Source organism: Corapipo altera, unplaced genomic scaffold, assembly GCF_003945725.1.
Source record: "Corapipo altera isolate COAL_440 unplaced genomic scaffold, ASM394572v1 326, whole genome shotgun sequence".
NCBI classification, from domain to species: domain Eukaryota; kingdom Metazoa; phylum Chordata; class Aves; order Passeriformes; family Pipridae; genus Corapipo; species Corapipo altera.
The window spans coordinates 2,887,642-2,903,183 of record NW_020884945.1 but is presented as its reverse complement, the minus strand read 5'-3'; the positions used below and the strand labels follow the sequence as shown (position 1 = coordinate 2,903,183).

Genomic DNA, 15,542 nt, shown 5'->3' with positions numbered 1-15,542 from the left:
AGTTATTAGGGAGCGTCCAACGGAGGGCAATGAAGACGGTGCAGGGCCTTGATCTGAAGTCGTGTGAGGACACTGAGGGCACTTGGTATGTTCAGCTGGAGCAGAGGAGACTGAGGGGAGACCTCACTGCACTTCCAAGTGCCTGGGCAGGGGCAGAGGAGGGGCAGGGACTGAGCTCTGCTCTGGGGAGATCAGGGACAGGACTCGATCATCCTCGTGGGTCCCTTCCAGCCCAGCAAACCCGGTGATCCCATGCTGAGCCCTGCTCCCTCAAGAGCGCTCCGGGCCCGGCAGCTGCGGACGCCCCGCTCGTCGGGAAGCGCTGCCAGCCCCGGGATCCAGCGACGGAAAGTCCCCGCTGTTTTTGCCCTGTCTGGGAATTCCGCAGCGCCCGTGGAGCCAAGGTGGCGGCTTCCCGTGAGGGGAGGAAGCGGGGCGGGAGAGGGGCGGAGGTGAGGAGGGGGGAGAGGTGAACAAGGCGATCAGACAAATTTAGAACATCCTCTACTTCCAAATTTAATCTCCAGTAGACAACGCACTTCAAAGACAGGGAAGCCACTGTGACTTCCTTCGAGCAGCATCGACGCTTTTTGTTTGATTGTTTAAATATATATTTTCAGATGTTTTATGAGGACATTTAATATGTGTGTAGTGTTGAAAAGGGCATCCTGAGTGGGGTTATTTTTTCTTTCCCCCTCCCCTTGCAATCAGGGAGCAGAGCTGCCAAACCATGAAGTTCAGCTTTATCACATTTTATTATTCTTGTAGAAAATGTACTTTTTTCCACCGTAAATTAAGTTCCTTATGTTACCATTATACTTTAAAATCATTGCACTCTCTGGCCTTGTCATGGTTTGAGATAGCCCCAAAATCCAATTCCCCAGCTCCATCCCCCCTCCCACATCTCAACCTAATGTGAGATGGGTTTTTCCAGACAAAACACGACCAGACTCAGAATGGGGGAAAGGGAATATATTACAATGACTGTACAAATAAATACTATAACACATTATACACAAAATCACAACTATCTCTACCATGACATATAGTATTTACAATGGATCAGATCTCCTCTCCCCTCCAAATAAAAGTCCAGGAGGGAAAGAAGGACAGATCCCTTCCAGTCTCTCAGGGCAGCAGCTTCTTCTAAGGCAGCAGGTCTTCTCATCTCATGCATGCAGCAGTAACTGGATTGTTGTAGCTGGATCTCTGTTCAATACACACAAGGGGGTCTCCAAGCCCCTCGGCTCTCCTTCGGTCCAAGCGAAGGCCTCACCTGTGGGCTGCCAGCAGGGACCAGACTCGCGTCACCACAGGTATATCACGAAATGCAGGGGCATCTTCGTGAAAGTCCCTTCCTCAGGGGATTCAAATTCCCCTTTGCAGAGCTCCGTGCTCTGTCTCAAGGCTGCTAGCTTAGCAGCAGCAGCGAGGGGGGCCAAGGTCAACCCCCCCGCATTCCTTCTCCGTCCCGGTCCAGCTTCAGGACGCCTTTGAGCTTCTCAGCTCCTCTCTGCAGTGCATGCTGCACTTCAAGGCTCTTTCAAGTAAGAGTCCATCATCTTCCTCCTTTCTAGGAGGTCTCAAAGGAGTTTTAGGGGTTTGGTACAGTTCCTACCCCCAGAACTCCGAAGCTCTGCTGCGGGCTCTCTTCTCCTCAACTCTCCTTCCAGGAGTCTTCTCTGCGGTGCTGCATGTCTCTGTTGCTCCGTCTTATCTCTTCTGGCTCTCTGCCACCGCTTCTCCAGTCAGTGCCAGCTCAGCTGCTTTTCTCCGGCCGCTGCCCAGTTTGGAGAAAACATCTCCCAGCTCAACTACAGACACTTAGCCCAGTCTAACACTGTTCCAAGTCTCTGTAGCCCCCAACTGGGGCTGGGGGGCCCCAGAGGCCCCAAGGGGCTCCGGGCCCCTTTCCTCGAAGCTCCTACAACATGGCTACTCTTCTACCAACAACAAACTACAACCCTTCTCTTCCGGTGCTTGTGATATGTTTTCATTTCTGCAGGAGCGCTCATTGGGCAGAACTTCAAAACTTCCAGGGGTTTCCACCCCTGGGGGTTACCACTTTTCAGCCTCTGGGGGAAAACAAGGTTCAAACCACTACAGGCCTTTAAATATGCACGGAGAAAGGTACCTCTTGCTAATACTAAGTAGATCCCAGCTAACTCTATATATCATCTTTGTTATTAATGAACTCATGCTAAGACACACATTTCAGATTTTAATTTTGCTTAACATGATTTTAATTCTGGGCAAAAAAAAGCATTTTCAGTCTTGTCAGATCTGTTTAGTCACTATCTGGTTCAGTGTGCATTTGCCACTTAGAGCTCTGACCTTCATGAGTGTTAAAGCATGAATAACCCTCAGGTCTCAGATATCCTTCAGTAATTTGTCTTATTTTTCCTAATGCTTCTAAACAGAGACTCCACAGCTTGATTATTTCAAAAGCATTTACACAAAATCCTTGTTTCCTACTGCTGTCAGAAGAACTGTTGCTCCAAAAGACAACAACTGTCTTGCTGTGCCTCCTTCCCACACAACATCCCCAGTCCCTGCCCCTCAGCCAGAATCCCTTTGTTTTTGGTCTGGGCTGGAAATGTAACAACAAGTGACCCAAACCAATGCCAACCTCATCCCTTGTGTATTCAGAGGAGAGTTCTGAGCCTCAGCTTCCAGAACCTGAAGCTGCACGTTCTGTGGAACAGGAGAATTATTTAGACTGAATCGTCTGTAAGCTGCAGTGCCAAACAAGGGTTCCGGCTGCTGGGAGACAAACAGAAATTGCACGCTGCTGAACAACAGGAATAGGAGCAAAACTGTTCCATCACTGGGGAAATTCCTGCTTGCAGGCCCTGGTGCAGCTCTTCCCTTGGTGAGCTCCACAAGATAAAACAAGGTCTTTGAGAAAAGAAAAACATCAAGTTGCCTCACCTTTGAGCAGTCGGAATGGGAGGAGGAGGAGGAGGAGGGAGAAGCACTGCAAATAAAGTTAGTCATCGTGTGTAGGTACACTGAGATTTCCCCAAAACCCTTCATTTTTGGGAGCAGAAGTGATCTCAACACTCCTACAGAGCATCCCCAGCCCTAAAGGGCCTTCCCTTGTCCTGATGGGAAAGTCAGACCTACCTGGGCTTCCATTCACCCTCCTGCAAAAACACACTCCTGAGCTATTTGTCTGCACTTAATTTCACATGTTTCTTTTCTACATTACAATCCAAGATTTTCAGAATTATTTTAAAGTTAATTACATTTTCTCTGGCAAATACAGGGTTTCCCTGTGTGTTAATAGTAGCAATAAACTAATTATTCCTACCAGCAAAAGCCAAGCTACTCAATACTGGTGTGTCCAAGGGCATATGGAAGAGGGTTCATCCTAATTTGCCTTTTGTATTCTCACTTCTTCCTCATGAGCAGAACTTATAAAGAGTGTTTTTTTCAAGAACCTCAGAACATTGCAAATGTTTATGAATTTAGGACAAAAAATGTCTGTTACTAAGTCCCCTTATTTCTGCCATCCTATGATTTACTTTGAAGTCACCAAGAAATCCATAGGGTGCTCTGCAAGTGCTTCCTCCTTTCTGTGGTATAGATGACTGGTCACAGACGATACCTTGAATATAACTGCTGTCAGGTGAGTCAGTGACATGAATGATTCTGATTTTAGGGGGCTCTCACTTCACACATATTTATAAAGTACTGTGAGATCCCCGGAAGATGTGTGGAACTGGGAGAAGCAAATCTTATTCTTAACCACTTGCAAAAATATTACCCTACAAAATTAATATAAGATGGACATAATTATTTCCCGTAAGGACATGAGAGAAATGGGACCTGCAGTGGGTAGCACAGCATCCTGCCCAAGATCTGAGAGGACTGAGGCTTCTGAAAAACCCTATTATGATGTCTGAGTTTTGGATTTCAAAGACAGTGCCACCTCAGGGAGGGCTTTTCTGTTTGCTTAGGTTGATGTTGCTTAAGAAGTGTGTGGAATGAGACCACCCACCACTCTGGGAGGTCGAATCTCCCCCTGCCTCTCCCAGAACAGCCTTGGCTGGTTGCCTCAATGGTTGGAGGGGAAAGGGAAGGTCTCACAAGCCTCCTTGTCTGTTCTCTTGCAGTATCCTTCTTCTGCAGAGATCAACTTCAAGAGGATGGTGTGGGACCCGAGGAGAGGGTTTATCATCCCCTCTCACGCCTTTGTGTACTCTGGAGTGCTCACATGCTCTGCCAACATCAATGGAACTGTGTTCAACTCCTACTACCTGGCCCAGAGACTGGGTGAGTGACCCCCACCCACCAGGCACAGCCGCCATGGCTCTGTGTCACTGTGAGCCCCCGGGATTATTTCTTGGGGAGCCTCAATTACATTCGATATATCCAACTGGTATGATCTGTAGCAAGTCCAAGCTGGAATGCTAAAAGAAAACTCATTCTTCCCCTTTTTTCCTATTCAATAGAGCTTGGACTTGATCCACTCCTGGTTTTGAAAAATTACCAAGTGTTGAGGTGGTACAAAACAAGAGTGTTTTATTCAAACCCTACCAAGGCTTTGTTTGCTTGGATTGAGCTGTATGTATATTCAAACAACTGCTGGTTTAGGATAAACCAAAAGCAACTTTATTTTTGCTTCTGGTCATTAAACACGCACAATCATGATATAAAAATCTCACTAAACTGTTAATTCAAACCTTTGCTTTTTTGTATATTTTCTCTTGCTGATTTACTACACCATTTCCCTTGTATTTATAGTTGAGCTTCAGCTCATAAAGAAAATATGAATTTGGAGCAACTGAACATTAAATTTTTGAGTGCTGGACTTTTGTATGAAGCCAACTAGAATTGTTTTTCTTTTGCTTTCAGTGTATGTTCATTCTTTCCTCATATATCTTATATTTGTTGTGACTTCATTCCCATTAGATCATGGCATCCTTCTACACAATTAGCACTCAGCTTTAAACAACAAGCCTGTAAATTTGTACAGCAGCCAAATAATAGTCCTGTAAAATCTCTATCTCTTCTTTTCCTTGCTGGAGTAACTTTTTACTAAATCATGAATGCAAACCTAAAAAGCCTCTTAGATCATCCCTCTGCAGCCCAAAAGGACCCAGTCAATCCTTACTCTATCCTGTGTTACTGTGCAGTGCTCAGGGATGTGTTTGGTTTGGGGGACCAGAAACAGGATGAAATTTAGTCCAGAGCTGATGTGTTTAAGGCATCAATAAATATGTAAGATCAAGATTTGGGATCCCATTCATGAAAAGGAAAGTGAGCAGGTCAGGAGAGGGCAGGAGAAACATGTTTCATGTTCCACAGAAGTGGAGCCTCTCACAGATACCCACGTGTTGAGGCCTCGAAAGGATGAGTCACCTCCGAAAAGCCTTTCTCTGGAGCTGGGGAGTGAAGGTTGGAGCCAAACATGGCAAAGGCAGAAGTCATGCCTTAATGACTCTGTCCATGGGATTAGCTGCTGGTCAGGCATTTACACAACTGACCCAATGTTTCCATGTGTGGGCATTTCCCACAATTTCCATAGCAAGGACAGAATAAGGGGAGGTATTTTGGGAAGGAGTGGATACTGGGGAAGTGACCATGGTGTGGATTCCACCCTTCGTGTGACTGATGCAAAGAGTGCTGTGAGGTTACACCTTTGCCCTTTCCATTCCAGAGGGCAGAATACAGAACCTGGCTCTGAAAGCAACTCCCAAAAAACTGCTGGTTGGAGAGACTCTCCATCTGGAATGCAAAGCAGAAACCTTCATCAATGGGCGCATTGAGTTCATCTGGACGTGTCCCCGTGGGAGGGTGAGTTGATGCAAACTGATTCTGCTGTCATGCATCTCCCCCTCCCCAAAACAAAGACCTGTCTACAGGGCTGAGGAAAACCTTTCTAGGCCGCCTTCTGAAACATATCCAACCATTTGTAAGCCTACAATTGATTGTATTTTTAGTCTGGATGAATCTGAAACTTATCTGATCTTCTTGAACCTGCAGATTAAACTGCAAATCTCAGGCTAAAAATACCCTGGCAAGAAGAACCAGGAGTGTTTGCTTCTTATTGGGAAGAAAAACTCTCATTTCTTCTGCCCTGTGTGTCTCACAGGGACAAGTCTCACAGGCAGCCATGAAGGTTGCACGTTGTTCATCCATTTTGGGATTTATGAAGTAGGAAAAAGCAAAAAAAAGACAATTGTACCTGCTGAAATTGCCACCAAAGAATGGAATCTAAATTCTGAGTGTATGTTCTTGAGCTGGGGAAGGCAATACAAAAGCACCAAATATGAAGTGGAAGCATGTAAGAGACTAAGCATTTGAGGTGCCAAACCCTCTCAGTTCTCCCAAGGGAAAAACAGAGGGAAGAAGGGGTATTTTCCAAATCAGTTCATGTATCTGAGATTCTACTCATGGTTCTGTTTGGTGCTCAGAATTAAAATCAGTGTTTGTTTTTTTTTTTTAGTTCAGCAAAATACACATTTCAAAGAAGGATCCAGGCCTCTTGGGAAGGTGTAAAATGTGACTCCAAAAACTTGATTAATTTTGACTTATTTCGCTTACTTAAAGAAAGAATGTCTGGGTTTGTTTCAGTGAAGAAACTACAGAAAACATAACACAGAACTGATCGAAGTGCAAGCATTAGTGTGACTGAATTTTGTTTCTTGAACCCCATATGGTGGAAGAGAGTTGTTTTCCTATGAACCCTCCTTATATTTCTAACATTACAAATGTAAAATTTCTTGGCCAAATTTCTGGGTTAAAATATCCTACCAGAAGCAATAATGCTTTCTAAAATGCTACAGGAATTTGCATTGGCATTTGGCTGTCATAATATATTATATTTCTGTCATAATATATTTCTTTTAGAAAGTAGGAGGCTTTTAATACAGAAAAATACTGACTGTGACCAAAATAAATTTTAAAAAAACCAAACCGAAAACCCCAGAGCACAGATCTGACCCTACAGTTGTTTTGCCCCAAGATCTCTGGGATTTGGTCCTGAAGAAGGGCTGAGTTTTGATACATCCCCTTATCTACCTGTTTGCCCAGATTTCGGTAGAGAAGCACCACAATTCCACTCTGTTTCTCTCTCTTATTAGACTCGATAATGAAACCTCACACAAAAGCTCTTCCTGCTAATTTGTCTTTTATATAATTTATTTCAGTGATGGGAAGATATGATAATTTTTATATGAATCACTGCTTTTCTGGCAGACTTTGAAAGGCTGAACAAAACAATCCACTTTATGCTGCTTTTTGACCCTCTTTTTTTCTGACTTGCAGCACCCCCATCCTAGGAGAGCAATGGACCAGAGTGATGTGGTGTACAAAGTTGGCAGCAGCCTGACAATTGAAAATGTCACCATGGAGGATGGAGGGCTGTACATCTGCAGGACATTCAATGCTACCAGGCTGGAGGCCAATGTCACAGTTACAGTTTATGGTAAGTGCTGCAGCCAAGCCAGGGCACCCAGGGACCAAGATTGTTAAGCTGAAAGGTAGGAAATCTGTTGCTCTAGAAATGGCATTAGGAAGAAAGCCAACTAGTTAAACCAACCATCAATCATCTGTAAACTCTAACCTTGATGAGAGTCAGCACCCAGCACTGTGTCTTCAAACAAATTCAAGAGAGTACATTTAGATGGGATATTGGGAAGAAACCGCTCCCTGTGAGGGTGGGGAGGCCCTGGCACAGGTTGCCCAGAGAAGCTGTGGCTGCCCCATCCCTGGAAGTGTCCAAGGCCAGGATGGACAGGGCTTGGAGCAACCTGGGCTAGTGGGAGGTGTCCCTGCCCATAGTGGGGGGTGGAATGAGATGGGCTTTAAGGTCCCTTCCAACCCAAACCATTCTGGGATTCTGTGATGTCTGAGGACATGGATTAACTGGGAGCTGAACTGTTTTGAAAAAGTCACGTGTGGTGCTGAGGCCCTTGTAAATCCAGCGTGTTCATCCACGTGGACAAGAGATACCCCAGGCAGTTTCACACCCCAATCCAGGGCAATGCAGGTGTATATTCCCTGCTTTCCATATCAAGTCCCTCGTGTGGAAATGGCCCTTCCTGGCTGTGGCTGTGCTGTTCAGGAGCAGCCTGACATTCCATTTGGTTGGCTGAGCTCTGCAGACCTGTACTGGAAACAATCCCAGGTAGTCACAGCACAATTCACAGGTGTGAGCACTGTCCCATGGCAGATCTGCTATTCCTTGTCTTCCTGCTCATTTCTCTTCCCAGACAAACCCTACATCACTGTTTCACATAAGAAAGGGCCTTACTACGAGATCACCTCGGGACACAAGTCACTGAAACTGGTTGCAAAGGTGGACGCCTTCCCTCGGCCCATTGTCTCCTGGTGAGTTCCCTCATCTGAGCAAAATCTGGGATACAGGACCTTCTTTAGGGCTCCTGTCTGGAATAGACTGTCGCTGTTCCTTATCACAGAGATAAGAGCTGGGAGCTGGGAATGCCCAGAGCTGGGGGCTCACACTTCAGCTGAGATGTGACTCTGCTCTGAGCTGCCCTAGTTCTGTGGAGCTGGGCAAGCCATACCTCATGCCCATGCTGGTTTTCCTCCTAGTCATTCAGGAAAGGTCCCTAAAGGAAAAATGAGGGTTTTGCTTACCCTGGACACAGAAGTGTTTGGGAGATTCAAGTAGAAAGCTCCTGGGGAAGGGTTGCCTGTTGACTCCCATCAGTAGTGCTCAGTCTGCAAGGGGATAATAGAAAGGACACATTCTCAACATGACAAATTGTTTCTTTTCATAACTTTTAAGTAGTTTCCTCCAATCCTCTACCACCAGATCCTTGTAAACAATACAGTGAATGCTCCAGACCAAACTAAGGGCTCCAGTAGGACTGCAATGGATCTGCTAAACAGGAGGGGCAATACAGCAGCAGCTCTAGGAGACATTCATGTCTCTCCTTGCCCTTTCACCACTTGTCTTCTCTCTTGCTGCTTTTCCAGGCTTCATTGTGCCAGGGGTCTTTAACAACCCCATGCAATGCCTTATACATCTTTAACTGCATGAAATCCCATGGGATATCTGGCAGGGGTTTGCCTATCCTGGCAGAGAAGGAGGCATTGCCCAGAGCACCTGTCCTTAGCCAGCTCAGTGCCTGGCAGGCACAAAAGGGATTGCTCAAGGCTGGCCTTACTGCATTTTATTAGCAGTGCAATAACCCTAAATTCTCTAGCGTTAGTCAAATCAGTGAAATGAGTGTTGCCAGGAGGTGGTTTTAATTGCTGCTGTTATCTGGGGATGTTGGGAGTTGAGGTGGGGACTGAGCCCTTCTCTCTGCCAAGGCTTTGTTCAGGCTCAGCATGGAGCTGTTTGGGGGCTGCCTGAGACCACCAGAGCTGTCTTCCCTCCAAGCTGCAGCTGTTGACGTTGGAGGTCTCTCAGGATAGTTGTTTTAACGACTGTAAAGGAAGTTTCCAGCATTCTCAGGCAGTAGGACGTGTGTCCCAGCTTCTCCTTCCACCAAGCCTAAAGCTCTGTGTGTGGCAAAGTCTGACCATAACCCAAATCTGCATGTTGGGTTAGCAGTGAAGAGGAACCTACTCATACAGACCCTGCTCTCCTACTCCTAGTGAACATTTCGGGCTGGGAATTCCTCACTGACCTTGCTATTGACTGTCTTTCTCCAGGTCACAGACTTTAACTTTTCAGAAACCTCAAAGGGTAATATGCACATTTTGAAAGAAAATTTTGCTCAGTTAATCTCTTCTTATAAAGCTGAGGACATACATTTTGCTAACCCATGATTTCCCGCACTTGGTATTGCCCACACAGCATGATTTGGGGCATTTATAGGTACATTTCTGGCTGTAGTTGAGCATGTGAGAGGCACTGCTCATTCAGATCCATTAAAACATCTTTTTCCTGTTTGTTGGAAACCAGATGAGATGCTGCTCAGTTCTAGTGTGGAAGTATATCAAATTGAAGCAGGGATTATAGACCTGTATTTCCCTTACTGGTTCCCAAGGATGACTCTTTACCCACCCTAAGGTGGGTGACAGCATTTCTGAGGGAAAGCCTTCATGATGAGCCTTGATGGGACTTCCAAAACAGGTACAAGGATGGCAAACTGATCAAGGACAACCACACCTGCTACGAGCCAGATCCACTGAAGTACAGGCTGGGAATACGGGATGTGAGACCCAAACATGCTGGGAACTACACCATCGTCCTGAGCAACCCCAAATACGGCCTCTATAAGAACCTCACCATGCAGCTGGTGGTGACAGGTAAGGACTTGATGTTTATAATGGCTTCTCCTGGGGTATTAATCATAGTTTGGGTGATCCCACTTCCCCAGCCAGCAGGAATGGGTGATGTTTCCCAGGGTTTAGCTGATAAGAGCTGACACAGCACCATGCACAGATCACCACCTCACTCAGGAACCACTGAACCCCTCCTTTCACCACGAGTTCCATCAAAGCAGCCCAATGGAGAGGAGTTAGTCTGAAACTAGGTCATCTAAAGCACCTTTCCACCAAGATATGGCACCCACACCAGCTGCAGCACCGTGCGTGGCTCCACAGAGGAAAGCAGAAAGGGCTTGGAAGTGAACAAACCTCACAGGACTTACATTTTAATAGGAGTTTGGGAGGATATCGAGTAGTGAGGTCTTAGAACTACAGGAGCAGTTTCCCAAGAGAAGTGATGGAAATTTTATCCCTTGGGATTAAGAACTAGCTTGGGCAAAGCACTCGAGAACATCTGTTGGGACGGGAAGAGTCTCAGTGGGGCTGAGAGAAGGAACTCGATAAGCTGCCCTGGCTTTTATGTCTGTCTATCATCCTGCTCTAGATACACTTTCCAAGTCTGTATTTTCTGTTCTGTCTTTTATCTGCTGGGAGCACTTGAGAGACAGGTTGGTTTTCAGGGGAATGTGGAGAAAACTGTGCAGTAAACTGTGGTGTGTACTGAAGCAGGTTTATTTGCCATAGAGGGAAAATAGATATTGGAATCCCTTTTATTAACCTCTCTTGCTGGGAAAATGGAAGACAGAGCCACATTGGCTCTTTGCACATCCACTGCCTCTTTTAATCCACTGAATTTGGCAACAGAGATTGAATCATGAGGACAAGTAGGAGCTCAGCAAAACTCTGCTTCCCTTGGTATTTCCTGAGGTTCACTCAGGCAGTGAGGTGGATAAAGTTATTGAGACAGGTTTGCTTTCTTTTCTGTGGTGAATTCTTATCTCCTTACCCTTTTTACACCTAAAAATATTCTCAATTGTCCATTTTTTTATATACTCATGTATTGTTGCACCACATAACTTCCAGCAGTTGTGTTCTTCTCGTTTCACCTTTCAGAAAGGAATAATGCCTAAAATATGGAGGATTTGTCACTTAGGCACATCTGGCCTATTAAAAATGCAAAAAAAAATATGGTAGATTAAAAAAGCTTAAGCCTGACATAAACTAATGTGTGATAAGCTAAGAACATGCTTATGGTCAGGTACTGCAGCTCAGCTGAGGAGGAGGAATGTGTTGAGCTGAGTAATTTGTTCACTTGAGATTGTTTTTCCATACAATGATTTTGCCTCTTGTGAAGAGAACGGAAACGTTCAGAGGAAGAGAAAATTAAGAATGATAATAAACTATCTTGTCAAGGTAAATATTGGTGTGTTTGCGTGCAGAGGAGATAGTTTACTGGAAGAGCAGCCGTTCCCCAAATAGGCAGATGAAAAACAAACAGCCCTTGTTTCTATGAGCAAGATGCTATTTCAGGATTAAACCATCCCATGCTCTTCACTGCAGCACAAGCCTTTCATCTCTATTGTATGTCCAGGATGGTGGCATCCCACCCCTCACATGCCTGGTGCTCATCCTCAGCCTTCCCAAGGGCTCAGCCCAGCAAAGACTTCCATCAGCAATAATTATTTAATTGCAAACCCACCGCTTCTCAAGAGCTTGTAAAGTCCAGCTCCTGCAGGAGCAATTGTCACATGGAGAAGCACAGGAAAAATGCACAGCAAGTGCCTCTTTCCTGGTGACAGAAAGTCATGGCAGAAATGAGAGCAAGCAAGGCAAACACGTGCCCAGGAATGTGGTGGGTTGGAAGCTGCAGGCTGCACACAAAGGGGGTGTTTGCCTTGGCTGCAGGCTGGGCTGACACAGATCGCCCAGGGAATCTTTCCTGCCTTTACCAGGCTCTTCCCTGCAACCCCACCCTGACATGTGTGAAGCCCTGAGACCAAGGAGAGGCTCATTTTGCTGTGATTCATGTGGGCAGAGACCAAAAAGGGCAAATTTTTGTCTTGGAGCTTATCCGAGAGCAGCAAACTGCCCACTTCTTGTGCTTTCCACCAGAGAAAAGGGACTGCTTTTCCAGATCTGGAAAAAGCATCCTCTGCTCTATTTTCAAACCCACTCTGAAGCTCCCAAGTGAAGGCAGATTGGAATTTTCCCCTTAACTCTCTGCAAATAACCTGACATTTTATCTCCAGTCATCATGACTGATATCCTGGTGTGACACCTGGATAGATTAGACTGCTTGGAGTCTCAGCAGACACACAGACACAGAGAAAAGGAGACCAACGCACACTTTGTAGGCCTTTTATGCAGGGATTACCCTGCCCACCACCTCTGAGTTGAAGGTGTGATTAATGTCTCTGCTTGGAACCATAGGCAGTCTGCAATTACTGAACCTGGAATCTGAACACAGGGATTAGTAGAGTTGATGGAAAAATCCTCTTGGGCTTCAAGTGAACACAGTGGTAGGAGTATCAGTTTTGCATTGAGTCTAAAAGGTGGAACCTGCAGCAGTTCAGCTCCTGATAAACCTCATGCTGAGTAATAACCAGGTATCAGCTCCCTGAGACTGGGGAAGAACATTTCTTATTGAGTAACTGTTCCCAAAAAAACAGGGCCAGTCTTTGCATTTCAGATCTGCATCTGTGAGAGGGAGTGAGTTCTGATCCATACAGTTGAAGAGAAGAGGGAAAACCATTTAAATAGACTTTTGAATGAGAAGATCAATGTCATATGAATGTTTTCTGTTGCTGCAAGGGGCCATTGCACTATAGAAATGATCAGTAATCGCAAAGCCCCCTCTTCTGAGAGTCTCTTCACAATAATCCATCATTAATGTTCCCAAGTGCCACAGGTAGTACAGCTAGCAGTCAGCCTGCTGTGACAAACCCATCAGCTGCAAATTTGGACTAGGTATAGAAGAAGTTTAAAGTTAACAGTGCTGTGAATTGTTTTTCACAAACAAAGTATAAATAGCAGCAGGACTCATCCATGAAAGTGCACTGTATTAATTTTTGCAGTGTATTTTATTCAGTAATAATGGCAGCAGAGGAGAATCCTTTAAGCAGGATGAGAACAAGATCAGAATTCACCTGCCTGAGCCCTGGATGCAGCATCTCTTCTGACTTGCACTGCTACAGCTTTCCTTGGAGTCACCTCCTGGATACTTAACTGGGAGCAATCACAGTAGTTCTGACATCCATTGTACAAGGTATTTCACTCCATGGGGAAATATTCCAAGCTATTCTACCCCCCCCCCCCAGGTTGGTTTGGCCATAAAAAATGGGCAAATAACTCCAGAGCTGCAGGGTGGGAACTGAGAGCAACCCCAGCCCAAGGCGAGGACCTGGCTGACAAGGTACACAAGGAGCTGCCTGGTCTGGAGGAGAATCGCGCTGCTATTCAAAAAATGTCACTTAAAGAAGTGGCTTAGCTGTGCCTCTGGTCACCCTTGCTCCCACTGCAGCTGGAATTTAATCTTGCAGGAGCACGTATCTCAGTGTGAAGTCACCTTGGCTCATCTTAGGACTCGAGTCCCCAGGAGGCAGCTGATTGCATTTTCAAAACACTCCTTCTTTACATATTTACACATCAAACGCTGTCCAAGAAGCGGCGGGTTGCTGTGTTTTTGTTTTGTTTGATTAAATTCTTATTGAGAAAAGCTTCGAGAAAATAATGTCCTGAAGAATTTGGGAGGGAGGGAGCAAGGAGAAGGAACAATCCTAGCAAACAGCTGGTGGTTGAACATCTGAGCCGGCCAAGAAGGAGAAATGTGGGAGAAAAGAGTTATTCCAGGCTGGAGTGCAAAGCAGTTTCAGAACAAAACATAAACAATCTCCTCAAATCTATTTCTGGGCAAGCAGGCTGTGTTTCATTCTCACCCTTGTCCAAGTCATCCATGTCCATCAGGGTTCCCGCTGAGCCCTTTTGGAGCAGTCAGTGTGCTCTGGCCACCACATAGGGAGTGAGGAGTGTACTGAAGCATAAGTTAATTCAAAAATGGGATGAATAACCTCCTTCACCCTTTGCCTTCTTCTTTGTCCCAAAGTTTCTCCCCTGTGCTTCCTCAAGGCTCTTCCAGCAAATATTGCTTTGGGTTCCAGCTGCTCCAGCCAACTGAAGTTACATTCCCTCATAGAGTCCTCGATCCCCCAAGCTCGTGTTGTATCCGTAAGAAATGCAGGATTAAGTGCTAGAAATAGCCTTTACCACTGGCAGCAGAAATTCACAGGCTCCTGGTGAATTCCCTGTGTCCTGGAATAACAGGGATGCAGGGGAAATTCACATGTGCATTGCCATGTGCTCCTTGTTATGTCAGCGAGGCACTGGCTGCACCTCGACCTGTTACCAGGGAGAAGCAGCTCCAGAGCTCTTAATGATGCACATGTTGCCCCGCTCTGTGGCCAGATCAGCTCTTCAGAGTTGGTTTAAAATCAAAGGCAAAGGCAGTTCTGTGCCTGACCTTCCTTGGCTTGAAGGGATAAGTTGACATCAAAGGAGTCCACAGTGACCTCTGTAAAAGCCAGTAAATATGTGGTGATCCATGTGAGCAAAACCCCATCGCCTCACCCAGACCCAGAGCAGTCTGGAGAGGGAAAGGAACCTTGAGGATGAGGTTAATGCTTTTGGGCTCTGCCAGTTCAGAGAAAAAGAGCTCTTAGAGTGGTGGATATCTACTAAAGCCAGGGCAGGACGGAGGGGAGAGTCCCAGAGTCTCTGGTGTTGGAAGGGGCACTGATATCTTTGAGGTGAACACTGCTGCAGTGGGAGAAACAAGGCTTTCCTTGGATTATCAGTGAAATCCAGCTGATGTTTAGGCGGAAGAACTGAGCCAGATACAAGAATCAGGCCTACACAAAGTGGCCTTGCCTGCACACTCCAGTGTCCTGCCAGGGCTGGGCTTCCTTTGGGTATCACATCCAGCTCCTGCACAGCTCCTTGGAGGATGAGCCACTCAGGAAAAGGCAAAATAGAAAATCCAATTTTCCACCACCTGGGCCAGCCAAGCAAACTAGAAATCCCAAAATAAACCAGGGTCTGTCTCCATCCAACTGCTGTTCCAGTGTGTTCCTCCCCAGGCCCACGGCTTTGCTTTTCTCCTGGATTCTGGCAGTGATGGCTGTGATCAATGCTCTGAATGCAGGACACTCAGCTGGGAAGAGCAAGGGCAAGGAGACACAGTGCTCCAGTGTGTGCTTGCAATCTCATTTATCAGGCACAGGTAGGAGAGAAACAACTGACTTTTTTTGGGAGATATATGAAAAAAAAGAGAAAATGTAGCAGCACAAGGA

The 15,542-nt window shown here is 45.9% G+C and overlaps 1 protein-coding gene across 3 annotated transcripts in view; it reads left to right on the top strand.

Moving 5' to 3' along the window:
- The window catches only part of LOC113956092 (vascular endothelial growth factor receptor kdr-like), a 133,989-nt gene that overhangs the window by 54,218 nt on the left and 64,229 nt on the right, over nt 1–15,542 (top strand). For all 3 annotated transcript variants that reach the window (XM_027662282.1, XM_027662280.1, XM_027662279.1), the window contains exons 5-9: nt 4,119–4,278; nt 5,666–5,802; nt 7,276–7,435; nt 8,223–8,340; nt 10,061–10,236. In XM_027662282.1, coding sequence (XP_027518083.1) covers nt 4,119–4,278; nt 5,666–5,802; nt 7,276–7,435; nt 8,223–8,340; nt 10,061–10,236 — 751 coding nt within the window. The remainder of the gene's footprint in view (nt 1–4,118; nt 4,279–5,665; nt 5,803–7,275; nt 7,436–8,222; nt 8,341–10,060; nt 10,237–15,542) is intronic.